This window comes from Sinohyriopsis cumingii, chromosome 4, assembly GCF_028554795.1.
Source record: "Sinohyriopsis cumingii isolate HCF-2022 chromosome 4, ASM2855479v2, whole genome shotgun sequence".
Taxonomy (NCBI): Eukaryota; Metazoa; Mollusca; class Bivalvia; order Unionida; family Unionidae; genus Sinohyriopsis; species Sinohyriopsis cumingii.
The window spans coordinates 63,373,577-63,394,347 of NC_142964.1; the positions used below are offsets into that span (position 1 = coordinate 63,373,577).

The 20,771-nt window shown below is 36.7% G+C and overlaps 1 protein-coding gene across 2 annotated transcripts in view; it reads right to left on the bottom strand.

Annotated features, from left to right (window-relative positions):
- Positions 1-2,273: 2,273 nt before the first annotated feature.
- LOC149801327 (sorting nexin-24-like) overlaps positions 2,274-20,771 on the bottom strand; it is a 28,430-nt gene continuing 9,932 nt past the window's right edge. For both annotated transcript variants that reach the window (XM_089955373.1, XM_089955372.1), the window contains exons 3-6: positions 16,945-17,049; positions 14,281-14,360; positions 9,892-9,983; positions 2,274-3,869 (exon numbers count right to left, since the gene is read on the bottom strand). In XM_089955373.1, the coding sequence (XP_089811499.1) occupies positions 3,793-3,869; positions 9,892-9,983; positions 14,281-14,360; positions 16,945-17,049 (354 nt within the window). In that variant the 3' untranslated portion in view covers positions 2,274-3,792. The remainder of the gene's footprint in view (positions 3,870-9,891; positions 9,984-14,280; positions 14,361-16,944; positions 17,050-20,771) is intronic.

A 20,771-nucleotide genomic window follows, 5' to 3' on the forward strand; every position in this document is an offset into this window, starting at 1 on the left:
ACTCACTTAACTCAAAACGGAGTCTCAAGTTGTCCAATTTACCTGACCTAAAATCTAAAAAGACAGCAAGTCAAGCACCCATTGGAATATTGGAACGAAGAAGCTGCCTTAGAGGGTTAAGCTCCTCAGAGCCAATTATTACCTCCCTCAAGGAAAAAGAGGGGTGGACCTGACGACTTCTTCCTGGCATCCATGACCACCTCATCTAGCAAAAGATGGATGGGAGAGAGTTTTGAACTGGGCATACTCGTGAGGCTTTTCTAGTTAGCCCTCCTAGAAAAATCTGGGAGGAGGTTCCATAGGCCAATCAAGATAGCAGTGCTTGTCCTGTTTTGATGGGCCCCAAATTGTAGCCAGGGATAGTTGTTGCTGGTCTATCAAATCCTGATAAGCTACGAAAGTGATGAGACCACCCAGGAGCATTTTCACATTGAGAAGTGTAACACTCGTTACGCTGTTGCTATAGTCCTCAGAGATGAAGAAGGTCCACAAAGACTGCCATTGCCATGGAGAATGCAAGTGTGGCCATCTTAGCCATGCCTCCAGCAAGTGCTTAAGTGCCCTGAAAAAAATTCTGTCCAAGTTCCAGAATAATCACTGAGTGCAGGGCAGCAGATCTGATGTCAGTGGGCTCCAGAAAGTGTCTCCGGACTGCACAGAATCCTAGTGTTCTCAGGTCCCAAAGGTTCTGGGCACATCTGGGAAAAAGAAGGTAGTAAACTTCTTTCTTTCATTGCCTTATCAAATAATCTGGTTTCTTCCTCCTCCAACAACTTACCTGACAGATTGGAAGGGGCACGGGATCATGATGGGAAAGATCCACCACAGAAAACTCCTTTGGGAATTCATTAGAGTCCTCTAGGATAGAAAGGACATTGTCTTCCTGGGACAAGGAACATCAAATAGCATTTGTTTTGCCATCCTGTATACTGTGTGTATGTAATGGACAACTAGCTGTCATCCAGGGTGACTAAAATCACTGATCCCTTCTAGACAGTTTTGGAGGAGGCTGTTGCACTGTCTCCTTTTTTTTGTTGCTGGATGTAGACTCATACCTTGAAACCACGACACAGACATCCATGATTTCATGGAGGGGAAAGACAACTCACTACCGGGTAGTGGGGGTTACAAACTCCCATATCAATTAAAATGGAAGGGGATTGGATCAGCATCCATAGATGAGTAAGCGAAGCCAAACTCCCTATCCTGATAGGGACTTGACAGCATCATAGAGGAAGGGTGGGTACTAATCCAACCCCATCTCCAGACCAGTACTTGGTACCCAGTGCCCAGTATGCTTGATGACTGGTCCAGCAATGAATACTATGTACATGCAATGGACCACTAGCTGTCGTCCAGGGTGACTGAGATCACTGATCCTTTCATGACAGTCTTGGAAGAGAATGAAGATCAAACACCACTACTAAGAAGAGGAACAACTACCAGAAGCACCACATCACTGAGTATGCAAGACACAAAAAACCCTCACAATTACAAGATAAATGCAAGAAAACACTCAATTATGCAAGTACTGGGGAGAAAATATCTAAATCAGCACCAAGATGGGCAATAATTGACCAAACGAAATTTAAGCTCATTTGAGCAACCTAACATGTGAACTCGCACAATCTGTCCAAGAAAAAATAGGAAGGGTATTTTGGATGTTGGCTGTAACTAAGAAATCAGACTCGGATCATGTTCTTTTAAAATTCTGGCTTCCAGTTACTAATTAGAGGAGGGAATATTAGCAATGATAGAAAAATATGTGTTACTGCTATTAAACTTCATTTTTATTAAATGCAGGGGTCATGCTACCAGGTGAAGTGGGCGACTAAGTCACCTAAAAAATTTAAACTTCTCCTTCTTCTGTTAGGAAAGCAAAAATGACTTCATCATGCAATTCTTTTTAAGAGTCACATCGACTGATAATACTTTTTGAGATGCCCCCTCGCCATAGCCTGGTTAGTTCAACTGTTGTGTTGTAGCAAAATGTATTCAAACCATCAGTACCAATGCCTAGTTTTGATATCAATTATGCTGACACATACACAGGCATGTGTTTTAATAGCTGACTGACCATTAACCCTTTCCCAAGTAAGTTAGCAGCTATCAGATTGTGTCACTGTGCCTGATTTCAGCATGTAAATAGCAATTTTTGTTTTAAGATCAGAATCAGTGATCTAGATATTTTAACCGCCACTTGTACACTTCATCATAAAATTAGTATGAAACTGTAAGTGAACCAGTAACAGTGAAATAATGGTGGACATCACTCTCTGAGAAGTACCAGTTTATTTGATTGTCTGTGTTCATAAATCATCGGGCAAATATATTCAGAAAAATATACAATTCATAGAAAGCAAAGTCCAGGTATTAAGTTATTTAAGGTTTAACTAAAAAATGCAACAATGTAGGTCATTAACATATGGAACAATGCTATGTTGTGGAATTCATGAGAATGGAGAAGCGTTGTAAGGTTAAAGTTGTTTTCTAACTTCACTTCACTTTGTGAAAATGTGGAAAGAAGCAGCGAAGCAGATACTATTTAACCAATGCCTAAAATTACTACAAGTACATAGACAAATAAATAAATCATAAATTTGCAATCCTATTAATGGACCGTTGTAATGAAGCAAAGTGAGTGATTACACATTACAAAAAACCCTCTTTCTAAAAACAGATGCACTCGTGTCTGTTTGATTTGGTTGGAAAGAAGGGTTTAGTTCACATACCAACTATAAGGGAGCCAAGTCTATAACTTTATGCATTTTAGTAAGCCATGTATGTATGAATAGTTACGGTAATGTTTTATCTGCAACAAAGAAACAAGGAACAATATGACTGGAAGACATGCATGCATTTGCCCTCATGTACATGGTACTGGGATTGTTTCAAAGGCGTTTAGAAATCTTTGAAAGTGCCATTATTGAGAATATCTATATATATATATATATATATATATATATATATATATATATATATATATACGTAAAAGAAAAAGGTAGTTGATGAAGCATTTTTACGAACTTGCAATTACAATAATGTAATCTGGTTGCTCAGTTAAATTTGTTACAATGTAGTTTCTATTATTTTCTTTTAGAGATCACATGATCACAATAATTCCAATGTTAAATGCAAATATGCATAATGCAAAATAGAGGGAATAGTTCAAACAAGAGAACACACATATTCTTTCTTCGCATCCACTTCTCCCTGTTCTGTCCAAGATGAGAAGTCACTTTTCCCTAACATTCTAGTCTTTTTTGACCCCTTTAAATGCATTTTAAAAGATTTTCACATATACAATTTCAAAATTATTTGTGAAAATCTCTCTCCATGTCCAAATAATAACTAAAATTAAATATGCTACAACTTTGTTCAAATAAAATAAAATCATGAATTATAAATATATATTGCACATTTGGTATTTTGTTCTTATTTCAATTTTTTTTTAGTTTTTGAAGATTCCAATTCCAAATCTGTCCAAATTGTAATATAAATTACAAATAGTGCTACTGATATTCTTTGTTTTACAGTAAATAAAAAAAAAAACACTTTAAAAAGACCCAAGTAACAGCAAATCTGTACACAATAATGGGAATGTTGAGCCAAAACAACAAGGTGACCAGGATATTAATGTGAAAATTATGACACCTAAAATAATTTTCCATCAATTAAAGATGATAAAATGAGTTTGGCACATATATATATATATATATATATATATATATATATATATATATATATATATATATATATATATATATATGGTGTCTTTGGCAGTAACTTCAATCATCTATAAATAGGCTCTTCTATGTGGGAATATATTCCTTGCTGAACTCCTTCCACAATAATATCTGGCAAAATACCTAAAATTAGAAAAGAAAAAAACATTAATACTTTTTAAACGGATATGAGTACACTTACACTTGAAACTGAGTTTTTGAAAGGTTGATTAAGATTAATAGAATTATGCTTTTCAATAGATTAGAGATAATATCATGATGTTTACCAGATTTGCTTTCATTCAATTCATAACTGCTGCAGACCTCCCAACCCTGACGAGTCCGTCTCAGTAAGGCAGTTGATTTTTTTCTGCAAGATTGACCAGTTTTCAATAAGGTGTAACAAAATATCAATACCTGCTGGGGTACTGCTGTAAAGTTAGCCTGGTTCTCTGACTAATTTCACTAATTCTAATATGAAACCCAGATCCAAATCAAACACGGATGAACCAATTATCCGGATTTTTTTGGCAACGATAATTTTTTCTGTAGTTTTTGCTTTGATGCATAAGTCCATATTTTAAGGGTAATCTTTGTAAGACTTACAGCAAAACTGTAAGGGTTGGCAGGTCTGTTGCTGAGTCTAGAGTCTTAAAAACTCAATTTGAAAAATGATTTGATAAATGGTTTTAAATACAAGAAAAGTTAATCATATGGAGTTTCTGATAATATCAAGGTTTGCTTTGTACATTCTTACTGGTATTTTCATTTGAAAGCCAAATTTAGCTAAAGAAATATGAATAATCACCAACGATACTTAATACAAATATAAAATAGTTTTACCTCCATTGACCTTGACCCATCATAATTTTGACTGCAATTTTGAAAGATTACTGCATGATCACAGAAAGAATCTTGTCACAGTCAACATATGTAAAAATTGATTTGTGATCTTTGGGCTGGGATTATAAAAAAATTGCTAGCCTGCGATGGATGTGATGCTACTGTTTGGGGGCATTATTGCTTTTTAATTAGAATCCACTAGGATAACGGTCATACAGAGAGAGAGAGAGAGAGAGAGAGAGAGAGAGAGGCAATGTTAACTTAGGGATAAGTAGCAGAGAAACAACAATGTGAAGACAATACAGAGATAATTTTTGCCCATTTAAAATGAGTTTTCCAGAAATTTTTCATATATTAATAAAGGCAGAATATAGGGAATTATTCTAACTTTGATGGTCATGTTAAATTTTTGGAGGCCAGCTAAAGTAAATCCTGGTTAGCTAAGCTAAATGAGACTTGTGTATTTCCCAGATGAAATTCAATATTTTAAGTAATTTCCTTCACGAAATTATCAAAGTTTCTGTGAGAAGCCAAGAAGTTTACTCCAAGAAATAACAGGCATTTCTAATTATAAATTTACCATGGTACGGTGTCTGAAAGCTGAAGGACATGGAACAGAGCAATTCAGCTCATAGAAAAAAAGCTAGTCTTGCAAATGTTTGTTGCAATCACATACAATATGTTCATTCATTTAAGTTTGTAATTATTTATTGCATGTATTCAATATAAATTCATACATCGAGTTTTCTGACTCATGTATTCTACGGATGTCCATACAATATTTCCTTGATATGAATTGTTTTGAATTTACTCATTTGTATGTGAATTTATTGGTCATAAATGATATGAACTGGGTGGGCTAGTAATTGATTTTACTATGACTGGAAATGTTACGCCAATGAATTGCTAGTAAGCAAGTAATGTAGTTCAGTCGTGAAGTCCATTAATTTATTTGTGTAATTAAGATGCGAGTTATGTTAACCAAGAGTCAATGATATTTGGTCTTAGAAATCCTGCCAACCAATGTAGTACAGTTAATGATTTATAGCCCACAGCTGGACATAGTACTATTTACTAAGATGTCTAGTTATGTGATGGTTCCATTTAGGAATGCAGCTAACCACTAGGTAAAGACATTAATTTTATGGCAATAGAGTTGTGTGTGTCAGCTGTCACCTGTGAACTGACCCATATTAGCCTGAGTTTCTGTTGAGTTATGACAAGATGATATCTAACATAACAAGACAGGATTATTGTCAAATCCCAGAAGTAAAAAAGGTGTGACAAATATTTAGATTGCATATTTATTTTAAAGGGGAAAAATAGCTCCAAAGCTGCACCACATGGTTGTAAAAGAGAGCAGACAACCAAGTTATGGTTTACTACTCGAAGAAGCCAGAGAGATAGAAAGAAGAGGAAAAGGAATAGGTGACTGATTCAGTATGGAAGGACCAGAAACAAACATGTTATGCATGCATGCTAAGCAAGTGAGTTTGGTTATTCACTCGATTTCATGATGAAATTTGTTTTATCAGTATAGCAGAACAGCAAACTGCATTTCTTATAAATTTTTTAATTTTATTTCTATAAGAAAGTGTATCATTCAAACGTCCATTTCAGTTTCACTGTGTTTACATAACTGATTAAACTGTTATATTTTATTTTTGGCGGGCTCATTTTGTTCTATTCTATATCTATTCTCAGATCTCTATTGTTCCATCTATTAATTTCCTGTTTTATTTTACCGTTTTTTCGATACAGGCAATTACACTGTGGTCGATAATCTCTTAGATAACAATAACCAAACCAAATGCCACATAACAATAAGGGGTTACTCTGACACTGACATTATGTTGTTATGCAAAACCAAGTCAAAATAAACCAGTTTAACAATACATCTAACGACAATGTATACAACTAAACCAAGTTTCACTGCTCAGTCCCATAAGGATTTAATGTTATAAAGTGGAAGGGAAAATAGAGCTATAATCTTGACCTTCAACATAGAACCCCATGTGGTGTCTGATATGGTCTGAACCTTGGTCTTCAACATAGAACCCCCATGTGGTGTTTGATAAAGTCTAATGCTTATGCATAGGTATATAAAGTTACATTTCTTAAACTCAAATGACCCTCAAGTTACTGAAATTAAAGGAAAGTAAGATATAAAGACAGGAACCCTATTTTGGCACTGGGCACAGATTCTAGTGACAATGCTCAAGTATACAATTCATTGCTTAATCTAAAGCAGCTTTAAGGTTACCAAGTAGAAGGGAAAGTGATGGAAAATATAAGATACTTAACTATAACCTTGACCTTAAAGATGCCATCCCCAAAATGGATTGTGATGTGATGATTTATAAGTATACTTTAGTAATGATGTACAAGTATACTAAGTTTCATTTCCTAAAGCACAAGTGACTGTAAAAATATTGAGCCATAAATTAGAGTGGGACAGATGGAAACAGAGACGTCACGTTTCCTGCTTTCTTTGAAAAGCTGAGGGACAATAATGCATGAGAAATTGACCCAAATACCAAACTTGAAACTGAAGTATGAACTGTATCTCACAACGACACATTTTTTATGGAGTGGCCTTCCATATGCATGAGAAGCTGTCCATTTACTCCTAACTCTCTTGCTGGGAGATTTTCAGAGTGAGTGATGTAGGAATCTAAAACAGCACTTTTCTCCCTTGTCATTGCAGTGTATACGAAATGTCTCCAGTTTGGTTCATTTGAGATTTTAGAGGGTTACAGCTGCACACTTAATGAATTTTCATGCTTTTGGGGATAGGGTGGGGTGGTGCTGGGTGGTGGTTGGTTAGGCTCTACTGAATAAAATGTATCACACAAGGATCAGTTTGACCATGCCAATTTCATGGATGCTGCAAACCAAAGATTTCAGGACACAATGAACAACAATTAATGGGCAGAAACAATAGCATCCCTTCCCTAATCTACATTTTACATTCCGACAAGAGTGTAATTTGCCACAAAAAAAACCATCAAAAATGACACCTACAAAAAGCCAAATTATATTTCTCCAAAAATATTCTCCTAATCTCATTAACACATTAACTCCTGAGCCAAACAGCTAGGCAGTCCCCTGCAGCATACTTGCAGAGATCACCTAGAGCAGTGTTAGCCTTTCCAGTGCCTGTATCCCTGAGACTAGCTGACAGCAATTGGCTTGCAGATTTTTATAGAGGGGGCTCCTTGCAATAAAATTGTTATTATTTTATTTGTATTCATTTAATTAAGCTGAAATTTGGCATGGAAGTTCTCAATAAACTTACATACATAATGGTATAAATTTCATGCTACATGCAGAAATAAAACTAATGCATGATGGTGAAAACAAATGATGTACTTGCCAATTTGCTTCTCTTGCCATGAATAATCCATAAAATCCATTATGAATTCACACAGAATTATTAACACCATCAACACATGAAATAATTATATTTTATGTACACAGAAATTCCACTTGTCGTCTCGTGTAAACTGAACATCCTGTGAATACTGTACACAAATAGGCATATTTTACTTGCTCTTTACTAACCTTTCTTCCTTAGAACTCTCACTGAAAATTTTAAAACTAATAAAAGGCTTAACAAACCTTGAACTATGAACACTCATGTTAACAACATATATTTCCCAAACATTCATTTAATGATTATTCAAAGAAAAAAAGCTCCACGAAATTAAATTCATTTGCATCAGGGTCTAAATCCGTTGCTGGTCTTTTGTATAGCCTCTTGTCAATGTGTTTATCATTTACGATCATCGATCAGCTCTACTTTCATTTTCTTCTTCTTCTTCAACATTCTCATTCTCATCACTACCGCTGTTATTTCCAGTAGCTTTTTTCGATGTCACTATCAATCTCGTCTGATTAAAATCCAGAAAATTCTCCATCAGAATCTGTCAAGTAAAAGTCTGCTCCCAGTGGCTGATTCTCGTCAATTTGCATCATTTTCAGATGTATATATTTTCACTATTTCTACTGCCATAGAAGTCAAATTTTTTCCCTCCGTTTAGCAATGTTCACTCTACCTATGTAAGCTACAATTTTATTGGTTAAACTGCCTGTATAATTAGGAAATGGCTTCAAATCAACCAATGGTTTGCACTGATTTAACTAGTCGTGCGGGATACAGGCCTAGACAAATACTGCCTCTCAAACTCGGCGCTAGGGATACAAGCTATGTAAACTCAGCCACGTTAGAGAGGCACGCAAGAGATCAGGGAGGAAAAGTACAACGAGTATTCTTGTCGCCAGGGGTTAATGTGTTAACACTAATAGGTTTAGATTCTTACAAAGAATTTCCCCGGTTTTCCTCACTGGTCAGACTGGCTATTTAAAAATGACCTTTCCTGTCTTAGTTATTGCTAGAAGAACTTTTAATTCCCGTTAATTTGGTGTTTAATTGATGGACGTATTTTGATTTATAGAGTATACTGCTTTACTTTCTTTATGATGTGCAATTATTAAAAAAACTGCTAGTCTGCTTGGGCATTTTCACAGGAGGTAATTATTTTAAAAAAGCTGATAACTTTTTCTTTAATATACATTTTACATTTTTGGTAATTCATTCATTGCATTCAGTAACTGGTACTGTCTAGTCTGGCAAAATAATTTTCCTTATTTTAATAACTGCTGAAGATAATGTATTATAGTCATTTTGGTCAGCTGTGTGCTTAGATCATGTACAATTTCGATATGTACAATATCCAATGAAATTTCAGCAACAGTATATGAAAGTAACATAGAGATATGCCAACATTCCAACCAGTGTGCATGTTGCAAAGCAAACAAGTTAACCTTACACCTCTAACTGTCTCAGAAGTTCCTAATATCTATAAAGTGCCCACTTAAAAAAGCATAAGCTTAAGACAAGCATCACGTGGTGATGGGCAAGTGCTACTGACCTTTGCAAATTTAAGTAGACAGAAAAGATGAATTTTCATATTTTGGGAGGGTGGATTCAATAGGTAGTGGGCTTATGTTCCTAACATCAATGTCACTGAAGAATGTTTCTGAAGGGATAATAAATGGATTTACAGTAACTTTTAAAATGTTTAACCTAAATCCTACCATTGATTGGAAAAATATGAATGCTTTCATGGTTTCAGTTACAAAAGTAATACATGCTTCAATGTACATATCCTGATAAGAGAAATATATATATATATATATATATATATATATATATATATATATATATATATATATATATATATATATATATATATATATATTCGAGATGGGATTTTTTTCTTCAAATGGCAATTTTCTTTTATCATTCCATTTTTCTTACTTCTATAGTTTTCCTGCAGGAAAGCATCTTTGCTAAATCCAACCATGGGTTGATGACTGACTGTTGGATGTGCATCAAGTTGATGGAGGGACCTGAAATATAGACATCTTTACAATTCTCGCCTTACTGCATTTGATATTTTAATAATGGTGGTATATTATTCCTATTAATTTCGAAATAAAACTGAGATTTCTAGTCCACTGATCATGGGTATTTCTTTTTTTGCTTTTGTTCTCATTGGTAATGTAAATTCTATTTTACAGGTCCCTATTATTTGTCAAGTTCCTTGGTTTATTTATATAAAGGACAAAACTTCATGACCCTATAATTTCAGTCAGACTTGCTATTTAACTGTATTAGAAACAGTGTGCACTATGAAAATATATCATACAAACTATAGTAAAACCTGTTGACAAAGGCCATTTAAGTACTTCACAGGAAGAGGTGTTTTTATAAGCACATCCTTAAATGCAGTTGTGTGTATATATATATATATACAAACCCAGGCAGATGGAGCTCATTAGCCTTGTCAGGCAGTTCATCTAGGAGAAAGAAAATCTGATTCCAAACCCACCAAGTCCCAGACATTGGATGTTGGCTCCGCAGCCTTGTGGATATCTTTGGGAGAAGGCAAGGCTACAGGATTAAACCCAGACAGAAAATCTGGAGTGGAGCCCCTAATGCAACTGGGTGTCAACTACAACTGGAACATGCACACCATGTGCACAGGCATCTCTGACGACCTCAGAGAGGTGGACGACACCTGGAAGACGGCTATCATCGATAGATAACTCACCAGACTAAATATCAGCATAGCTGCCCTCCAGGAAACCAGGCTTGCCTCTAGCTGCTCCCTCAGAGAGGAAAACTACACCTTCTTCTAGAAGGGTCGAGAACCTGAGGATCCCCGCCAGCATGGAGTGGGCTTTGCCATCAAAAACAACCTCCTGGCCTCGATTGAGCCTCCCACATGGGACACTGAGCGTCTCTTGTCCATCTGCCTCACCACTGCTGCAGGTCCTGTCAACACCCTCACGTCTTCAGAAGACACAAAGGATCAGTTTTATGGGCAACTGGATAAACACATCAATGGATGCCCCAAAGACAAACCACTATTCCTCCTCAGTGACTTTAATGCCAGAGTAGGTGCGGACCAAGAGTCATGGCCTACCTGCCTCGGATGTCATTGCACTGGAAAGACCAATGAAAACGGTCATAGACTGCTGGAGCTGTGCAACTACCAAGATCTGTGCATCACAAACACCTTCTTCAAGTGTAAGCCACAACACAAAGTGTCATGGAACCACCCCAGGTCTCATTGTTGGCACCAGCTCAATTTGGTCATCACCAGGCACTCTGCCCATAACAGCGTCCTCTCCACCAGAACCTACCACAGTGCAGACTGCAACTCTGACTATGCGCTCGTGAGCAGCAGGGTGCGCCTACAGCCACACACACTACACTGCTCAAAGCCAAAAGGACGCCCTTGCATAAACACTGTGCAGATGTCAGTCCCCTCCAAGGTGGAGGAGGAGTATGCATCCGCCATGGACCAGACTCTCCATGACCTACCAGAGCACGATACCACAGCCAAGTGGAATGCCATGAATGGTGCCATCTACAGCACAGCCATGTCCATGTTTGGCAAGAAGGAATGGCCCAGCCAGGACTGGTTCAACACATATCTATCAAGGATGGAACCAATAATTGAAGATAAATGAAAAGCCTTCATAGCTTACAAAAAATGCCCTAATGAACGGACGCTTGCTGCTCTCATAAGTGCCTGAAGCAACATCCAACGCATCACCAGACAGTGTGCAAATGAGTACTCACAACTGTGCAAAGGAATCCAAGAAGGCTGTAGGCCCTACAGTGAAAGGGGTCACCCCCCTGAAAAATCTGACGGAAGAGAAGATCACTGAGCATGAGCAACAGATGGCCAGATGGGTGGAGCACTACTCCTGAGAAACATCAATCACTAATGCGGCCCTTAACATCATAAAGAAACTGCACACCATGGAGGAGCTTGACAAAGTGCCCACCTTAGAGGAGCTCAGCAAAGCAATCGACTCCCTCCCAAACGACAAAGCACCATGTAGTGACAGCATCCCGCACCAAGCTATCAAACGTGGGAAACCAACATTGCTTCAGCCACTGCATGAGCTACTTTGCCTCTGCTGGGAGGAAGGAACAGTCCCCTAAGACATGTGCGATGCCACAATTGTAACCCTTTACAAAAAGAAGGGCGACCGCAGTGACTGCAATAATTACAGAGGGATCTCTCGCCTGAGGTTTGTTGTCAAAGTGTATGTCTTCATCATACTCAGCAGGCTGCAGCTGCTGGTGGACCGTGTGTATCCGGAATCCCAGTGTGGCTTCAGAGCTGGCAGGTCGAAGACAGACATGATCTTCTCTCTACGACAACTCCAAGAGAAGACCAGAGAGCAAGGTCAACCACTCTACATGATGTTCATCAACCTCACCAAAGCCTTTGACCTGGTCAGCAGGACGGGCCTTTTTGAACTTCTCAGTAAGATTTGTTTCCCCCCCAAAACTCCACAGCATGATAATCTATTTCCATGCCGATATGAAGGAAAAAGTCCTGTATGATGGATCCTCCTCAGCCTCCTTCCCAATCAACAGCGTCGTGAAGCAGGGCTGCTTGATTTGTGCTCATACAGATGACAGTATTGTTTTAACCACCGAAATGACTGACATTTGTTGTCGGTGTAGTTTTGTTCTTTTGTATTCTATATTTTGGGTCCTTACTGAAGTTAATCCATGAAATTAAATCCCTACAAATATGCAAGCTTTGAGAGTCAAATCCATGAATTTAAGTACTCATGAAAATATCCTCTTTTTCAAAGTACAAAACCATGAAAACTGAGACCCATGAAAATAAATGAATCACAGTATCTACTGAATAAGATTAAAATATCTATTTATTTACTCCATACTATAGCCATGTCATGCAAAAAATGCAATCCTTGCCTCTCAATCCGATTTGAAAACCAATTTTGCGACAATCTTAGGGAACCCTCCCCCACCAAAACCCCAACATTTTGTGACCACTACTATACATGCTGAAAGCATGTAGTCTGTATAAACAGTTAACAGTCCTGCTTTAGCCTATGTTGAACTGTCCCCAGTGCAGTTTATACAGCTGATTATCATGGAGTCAATTAAATGGTAAGGAGTCAAGGATAAGCAACCACAATTTCTGATTACTTAACTGGTTGAAGATAGCTAGCACGATGCCATGTTCAAGTCCTTTGAACTGCTGTAGGAGAGCCCTTTAAGTTAGTTTGCATTGGTAAAATATACTCCGTGGAAGAACCCAATTTGTCTGAGTTGGGTACAATCACAGAGAAGTGTGTTGAAGAACAATAGTTATTACATATCATTGGCCATAATGAAAATGTTTATGCTATCAATAGTTTAAAAGATTACGAGCAAATCTGTGATCAGTAGCACTTTTTCTTTGAATGCAGATTTTACTCCATATATAAAATGCAAAACACAATTATTTTGGTAGTCAGAATAGCGTAGAATTATGGTTCATTTGTTTCAAATGCAAACTACATTTCTGAACTCCCAGACATTTTTGAAGTGCAGCAGCAGGGTGGAGCATTTATTTTTTTCACTTCACCTAGCATGTTTTCCACTCACTCACAGCAGTACACATGCTGAAAGATCATTTTCTGTGCTGAGAAAAATCAATAGGATCTTTGGAGAAGTTTGAATGTCCAGTCCAATATGAGTGCCAAAATCAACACAAATGGCATCTGTATTACCTTCAATAACCCACCCGCACAATATACTTGAACTGAGAGCAGCAAAGACCTATTTTTGGTTTGTAAGTATATTAAATGCTTTAAAGAAAACATATTTTCTTTGTTTTAGAAAATTAGAATTTTCAGTAGATTTATAAAAGTGTTATATAAAAAAGAAAAAACATTTTCAACTGGAGGTCACTTTCTTTTTAAGTCATGCACATTGACCCCCTTCTGAAATAAAACAAAATGTTTGAACCCCACAAGGCCCTAACACTGTGAATATAGCAGGTATGTTACTCTATTTATGTAATTAAATAAGATAAATATAATATATAAATGGATCAATGATAATTTTATCATTTACTGATGTTACTCAGTTCTACTATAATAAAATCATGAAAAGATATATTTTATATTCACTCCATGCCCTGTTACTAAACAAAATATTTTCACCACTCAATCTCAGGCTCATGGACAAGTTCTGAGGTCTGGTAAGCTAAAAACAAAACACTGCAAATCAGGCATAAACATATTGAATGAAGTCTGACTTTGAGTGTCTTCAATTTTGTATTTAGATAAATAAATGTGCGTGACTAAGACAAAATTATCTTACTCAAAGCTTCCACTTTTTGAGATACTGACTTCAAGAAACTTGAAGAATGATGTAGGAATCATGTCTCCCTCTAAAGTTTTCTGTAAATATAAATGAAAAGTCATAGTGAGTGCAGGATTTGTTAATAAAACCCATATAATACAGTTGAAGCTATCTCTAGCAAACCACTGGGACCCAAAATATGCATTCATTATAAAAAAATTTAAAAAATTATTGGTTATATAATCTTTCAAATTTATAACATATTGGAAAGTTTATGTATTGTTAACTTTCACAATTTCTGCAGCCAGGTAAAAAAGTTTCCAAAACCTCACAGATTCAGAAACCAAAGTATGTTACAAATCAACTTAGTAACAATTTAATTTGGAATGTTACCATGTGGTAAAGCAGTACTTTCTAAAATGTCTCAGTTTTCTTTATCTGCTAATTTGCTATAAACCAGATCTAAATGTGACTTTTCTTTGACATTATTTCTGTAAATTTGTAAGTCACCAATATTCAAAGCATACAGCTATAAAATTATGAGTATTTTTATTTCCAACAGACAGTGATGCAAATGCTTTAGATGTTTCTGATTATGTGATTCTTTATTCACTTCATAAAATGTTCATATCAAAAGTTCTTCATCATAGATTTTATCAGCATACTGACAATATTTGGAAAAATATGTAAGGCACAGCAGACGAAAACTAAAGTCAGCATCTCTTTTTAACATAATTTTCCTAAATGCTGGCTGTTTACCCAATCAGATTACAATCAAGATTTATTTCTAAGCAGATATGACAGATACCAATGAAGGCTCAGATTCTTTGGGATTCCTGGATCACTTATTTTTTGTAACCTATCAGCTAAAGTACTGCACTTCATGTTCAGGGGAGTTATCATTATAAACACTTATGTTGTGAATGATACCTTTCACTTTCCTAAAGGTGAAAGCTGTAATTGAATTGATGAATCAATATGTCGACAGAATATGACTTCATATCAATGTCCATCAGGTCTCAGTTATGCTGGAGATCTCTGTTTTAATAAAACTGTCTGTGCATCCAAACTGCATATCATGGTTTTAATAAGATTGTGCATCCAACTCAACACCAGCAACTATACTATTTTTTGTACTATGAATCAATTTCATATATGTTCATTACATAGCAAAAGGGCTAAATTAAATCATCCATGAATGTTTCTGATGTTACAAAACTTCAGGATTTCTGCCAGTGCTTTTGGTAACCTTGTTTACATTTTGCACACTAACTTTTTTTTGTTTACAACATTGATCTCCTAAAAACCATAGGGGTTAACATCATAAACAATCATTTGAATTTTGTTGTTGTTGTTGTTGTTGTTGTGGGGTTTAACGCCATTTTTCAGCACACGATAGGCTATACATGGCGGCCAGTATTAATGGTGGAGGAAGAACCCGGAAAAGCCCGGAAAGAACCACCGACCCACGAGAAGCTACTGGCAAGCTTTCTCACATGCCCACATTGGCTGAATCTTAGACTCGAACCGCCGCAGACAGAGGTGAGTTTGAATTTTGTCTATGGAAACAATAATGTGAAACTGGTCTTGGATTTTGCATCTTGGTGGTGTTTACTTTAAATAATTATGACAAACCTCAGAAATCATACCTTATTTACATACTCCAGACTACCAGCCAGTACATGAACTGCAAATGGGGTAGACCCAGTCCATGGTTATTGCTTAATGTGCCAGCTTATCATAGTCTATGGTTTTTATTATAATTATTTCAAGCAAACAGTGCATACCCTGACCTACAGGTACATTATGGGTCCATGCTGTTTGCAGCTGACTCACTGTAAACAGGTAAACATAGACACAGCAGATATTCCCAACACTCCCACACACATATTTAAAACAGCAGACAATATGCACTTGTTATTCTTACAAAACAGCTAAACAGCACATTGATGCTTGACCAATTACCCCTTTTCGGCTTTATTGCATGAAATAATAATTTAAATACAGGACAACACTTCCTCAATATAAGGCACTTCATTATAACACAGCCATAAGGCAGATATACCAATGGATCCCATTTCATCAATTAGGCTCAGTTTTGTGGATTTAATATCATTTTCAGCACATGATAGGCTATTAATAGAGGACGGTATATTTGGTGGAGGAAGAACCTAAGAAAACACCCAGAAGAAACATGAACCATGCTCAGCCACTGACAACCTTTCTTATATACCCACACTGGCCAAGCTGAGAGTCGAACCCATGCAGGCAGATTTAGATATCAGTAATCTGTAAAGGCAAGTGTCTTAGACCCCTCTGCCACCCAGGGCCCATCATTATGTGGAAATTTTAATTTTAATTTTCTTTTTATCCAGCCTGCCAATTATATAGCTAAAAGATATGTCAATAATATGTTAACATTGTGATTATTCAAGGGTTTGGAAAGATGTCCTGATGAAACCTGCACACAAAAGTGATTGCCATGCTTAGCTTCCATCCATAGAGACTCCATAATAAAATTATCCTTCTCTACCCATCCAAGTTCTATTTGGTTCATTACCTAACTGCTGTTTCTTTCCACAGGAATTTTAACTAAGTCAAGTTGCAATCCATCCTGTCAAAACAGAAAATGCATATTTTAGTGAAAGGCTGCAATATTATGTTCTCTTCATCATACAATACCTGCAGATATAGCTGTAACCCTTGTCTCCTTTGTTCTAGCACCTTTGGGCTCCATTTCAGTACCTTTTTTGGAGGAAATTCGGCAGCTGTTATCATTTTCTTCAGCTGGAAAAGTAACAATAAGGTTAGGAACTGCATTTAAGCCCTCACTTAATGCACTGCTGTGAAGCATGATACCTTAAGTCCAATGTCAAAAGGTTGAGCACACATTAATGAATTGCCTTAGCTTCATGATTATTCATCCTACACATACGTATGAACAAAATCCATTAAAGACTTTAGGAAATAGCCAATTTTGAAAGTAAAAAATGTTTCTCAGAAAATACTTGCCATATCACATTAATATAAGGAACAAACTTGCTACCTGTGAATCTAGCCTATCAAATGACAACATATTTTCTGTCTATATCAGCCACCTTGGATGCGGGAGGTCACGGGTTTTAACCCCAGCCAAGTCATACCAGAGACTTAAAACAATGGTACTAACAGCTGCCTCGCTAGGTGCTCTGCATTAAGAGGTTAGTGTTAGGACTGGTTGGCCTGGTATCAGAATAATGTGACTGGGTGGGTCATGATGCAACATGTCTGCAGCATGATGCCTCAGTGCTAAACATCACTGTAAACTGCCACACTGCAGACATTGTAGCAACATGACTAAATATTGTTAAAGTTATGCTAAAAATCAAAATCAGACACAACACACACACACACATTGTCTATATCATATAATGGGCAATAACCCATGCCTATTACCTCCACCTGATGCTGACAAGTGTCTCTAGTTTTAAGCTAAGCTATGGATCAATGAGTCTGCTAACATGGTGGGAAGGTGAGAGGGAGTTAGCGTGATCAGGTAAGTATTTTTGGAGAAAGAATACATTTTAAAAATTTGCTTTCTCTTTCAATTCTGTTTCCTGATCACATTAACATTTGAATAAAGAAGAAAGGCTGCATTCCCTATATGAAATATAACCCACTCTCCTAACTTGAATTCAGCACAGCGGTTAGATGACAGTCACATAGCCTGTCAGAATCATACCTAGTTAAGAAGAGAGCTACTGAACTCTTCCTATGGATAAAGTGTTTGTGTACAGGGCTGAGCACATTTTTTTTTAACCACTAGTCCAGGACAAGTGGCTTCAGAAAATTCACTAGTCCCATCTTTCTCTTCACTAGTCCCACCTTACTCTTCACTAGTCCCACTTTACTTTTCACTGTTCCCAAAATAATAATCACTTGCCAAGATTTGATGAGACGTATGTACTTAATCCATAGAAATATAAATAATAATATACAACATAATTATTTCTTAAAAGAATTTAATTTTTCAAAAACATTGGTTGTTATACATTTGGCTTCTTCAGGTTCATGTATGTATGTTTTAGCGATGGATTTGAAAATATGTCCATGTATATGTCTGCCACCTGCACCAGTACTAAGCCAGCAGTTGATAGCTGTGTCTGGGTTAAAGTCCTCAAGTTCTGGTCCATTTGCAGAAATATTCATTAGCATTTGTAAACTCTTTTGGTTTAAGGAATTCTTTAGAGAAGTCTTGATTAAGTTCATTGAACTAAATCCTCATTCACACTCAGAAATAGCTACAGCACACTCAGTATCCGTCTTACGTTTTATCCCTCCATTTTCAAAAAAATTTACCTTCACCGAATCACCATTATTACCTTCCTTGCAAAAATAATTTAGCAAACTAATTTTATCCACAGAGTAACTATCAGCTTGCTTGACAACTACTTCTAAAGTGATCATAACATCAATTTTCTCTTTTAAATACAAACTGAAACAGCTCATTAATTAGCGTAATTCTTTTGCTTCAAACACAATATCGCATGTGTAAGTTAATCACCTGTATAATCAATTAAAAATTAAAGAATCATTACTGTCATTTAATCGGTTCATAAAGGAAACCAACACTGATGTCAGTTAAGTACCTTTCATTAATTTAATTACACTGACTTGCTGGATAAAATCATAGTGAACCGCTCGTTATGATCTAGATTGAGTAAACTCATTGCAACAAAACTGCTTACAACACTGCTAATTGATCATACTGGCTTTCTTTTGTTTGATGTGTTTTGATTTTCCGATAATTTGGTCACTTAGTCCAATATGCAGTCAAGCGGTAACAGGATGTAAATGTATACACGAAGAGGGGTAGAATCAAGTATTCTGTACGCCCAGAGGGCATGATTGGCCAAATAAAGGTAGATATAGTGATTAAAAAACAAAAAATAAGGACTAGTCTGACTTTTTAAAAAGCACTTGTCCTGGACTAGTGACTTGGAAAATTTTACCTGTCCGACTTCAAAAATGACTAGTCCGGGACGTCGGGCTATGGGATTTGCTCAGCCCTGGTGAATAACTAGCAAAAATGCTGGTAATCCCCACAATGAAGGCTAAGCTGACATTGGCCACAGCCACTGGTTCACCAGATTCAACTCTTGTCTAAACGAGGATACATCTTGGAGATACAAGTCTGAGAAGGCTGACAACTCATGCCAGCCAACAGCTTCTGTTATATCTTATATCAAAACACTGCATTCAAAAGTGAGGCTTGCAGAGATTGTTTTAATTTCATGGGCTCAAGAGCTAATCTGATTTCTTGAAACTTCAGAGTACACAGAACATATGACCCACTTCAGCCATAATGTTAGAGCTTGAGGAGTAATATCTTCTTTCCTGCATGTGACTGGGAGAAAAGTTGTTTTCTTGTTCCCGAAGTATCTTTGTGTACTTCAGATGATGTCTGAGAGTGCAGACAGGATCTTGCAAGGATGCTTCTGTTGACATATCTATTGAAGAGAAGATGTGTATGACAATGAGAGCAGCCTATTCGTAGCAGCAAAGCCTGGTTGTGTCATCAGGAACATGGAACCATCTGATAAGAACTGAAGATAGTTTGGGTCTACTGAAAGCACATGTAACTCACTCACTCTGCATGCTAAAGTTAAAACTATTAGATAATAATAATAATAATAATAATAATAATGATGATGATGATGATGATGACTTTCTTTAGAAAAGATAATCAGTAGTTACAGGAACCAATCTATCTTTAGGCCTTCTGTTTTATGTACAATATATAAGTATATTGAGCACAATGTGACAACAATTAGGATTAACACAAAATAGTTGAGTTATCAGAAAATCAAACAAATTTTCAAGCTCATATCACATGTACAAGCATCAGACTGTGCATAAAATATCATAATGTGTTGGACAATTCAAAAGTGAAAAAGACATAGGTCTTAAAAGTGGAGGGCCTTATACTCATGAGATTCTCTCCTTTATCAAAGGTGTGAATACTTTCATTTGCAGGGCACTCCTGGCAATAGGTAGACACAAAGGAAGAGTCAGTCTGGACAGGGATGGAATACTTAAGACCATGACATGGCCAGAACCATCTTGGGGAGATCAATCCCCAGAACAAGTAGATCACCGACTCAGGACTTGTCCAGTCTGAGAGAGAAGATCAGAATCAGTTTGCAATTCAAACCCCATAATTTCTTAATTAATTTTGGTACTAATAGTGGGGGACACTTTTTGAGTCTTAAAAAATTCCAATACTGTCTGCAGTGTATCCCCCAGGGGTGTAAAATTGAGGGTAAAAGAAAACCTTGGTGTCAGAACTGGGGGTCAAATAAAAAATGGCAGGAGCAAAAATGTACTGACAAATTTTCATATGACTTGTACTTTTTCAGCTTGAAATAGGATATTGCAACTTGCATAACAGTCTCTCTCTCTAAACATACAAATAAACCAACATGCACAATTAACAAACAAATGCATTGTCCATTCAAAGAATAATTTTA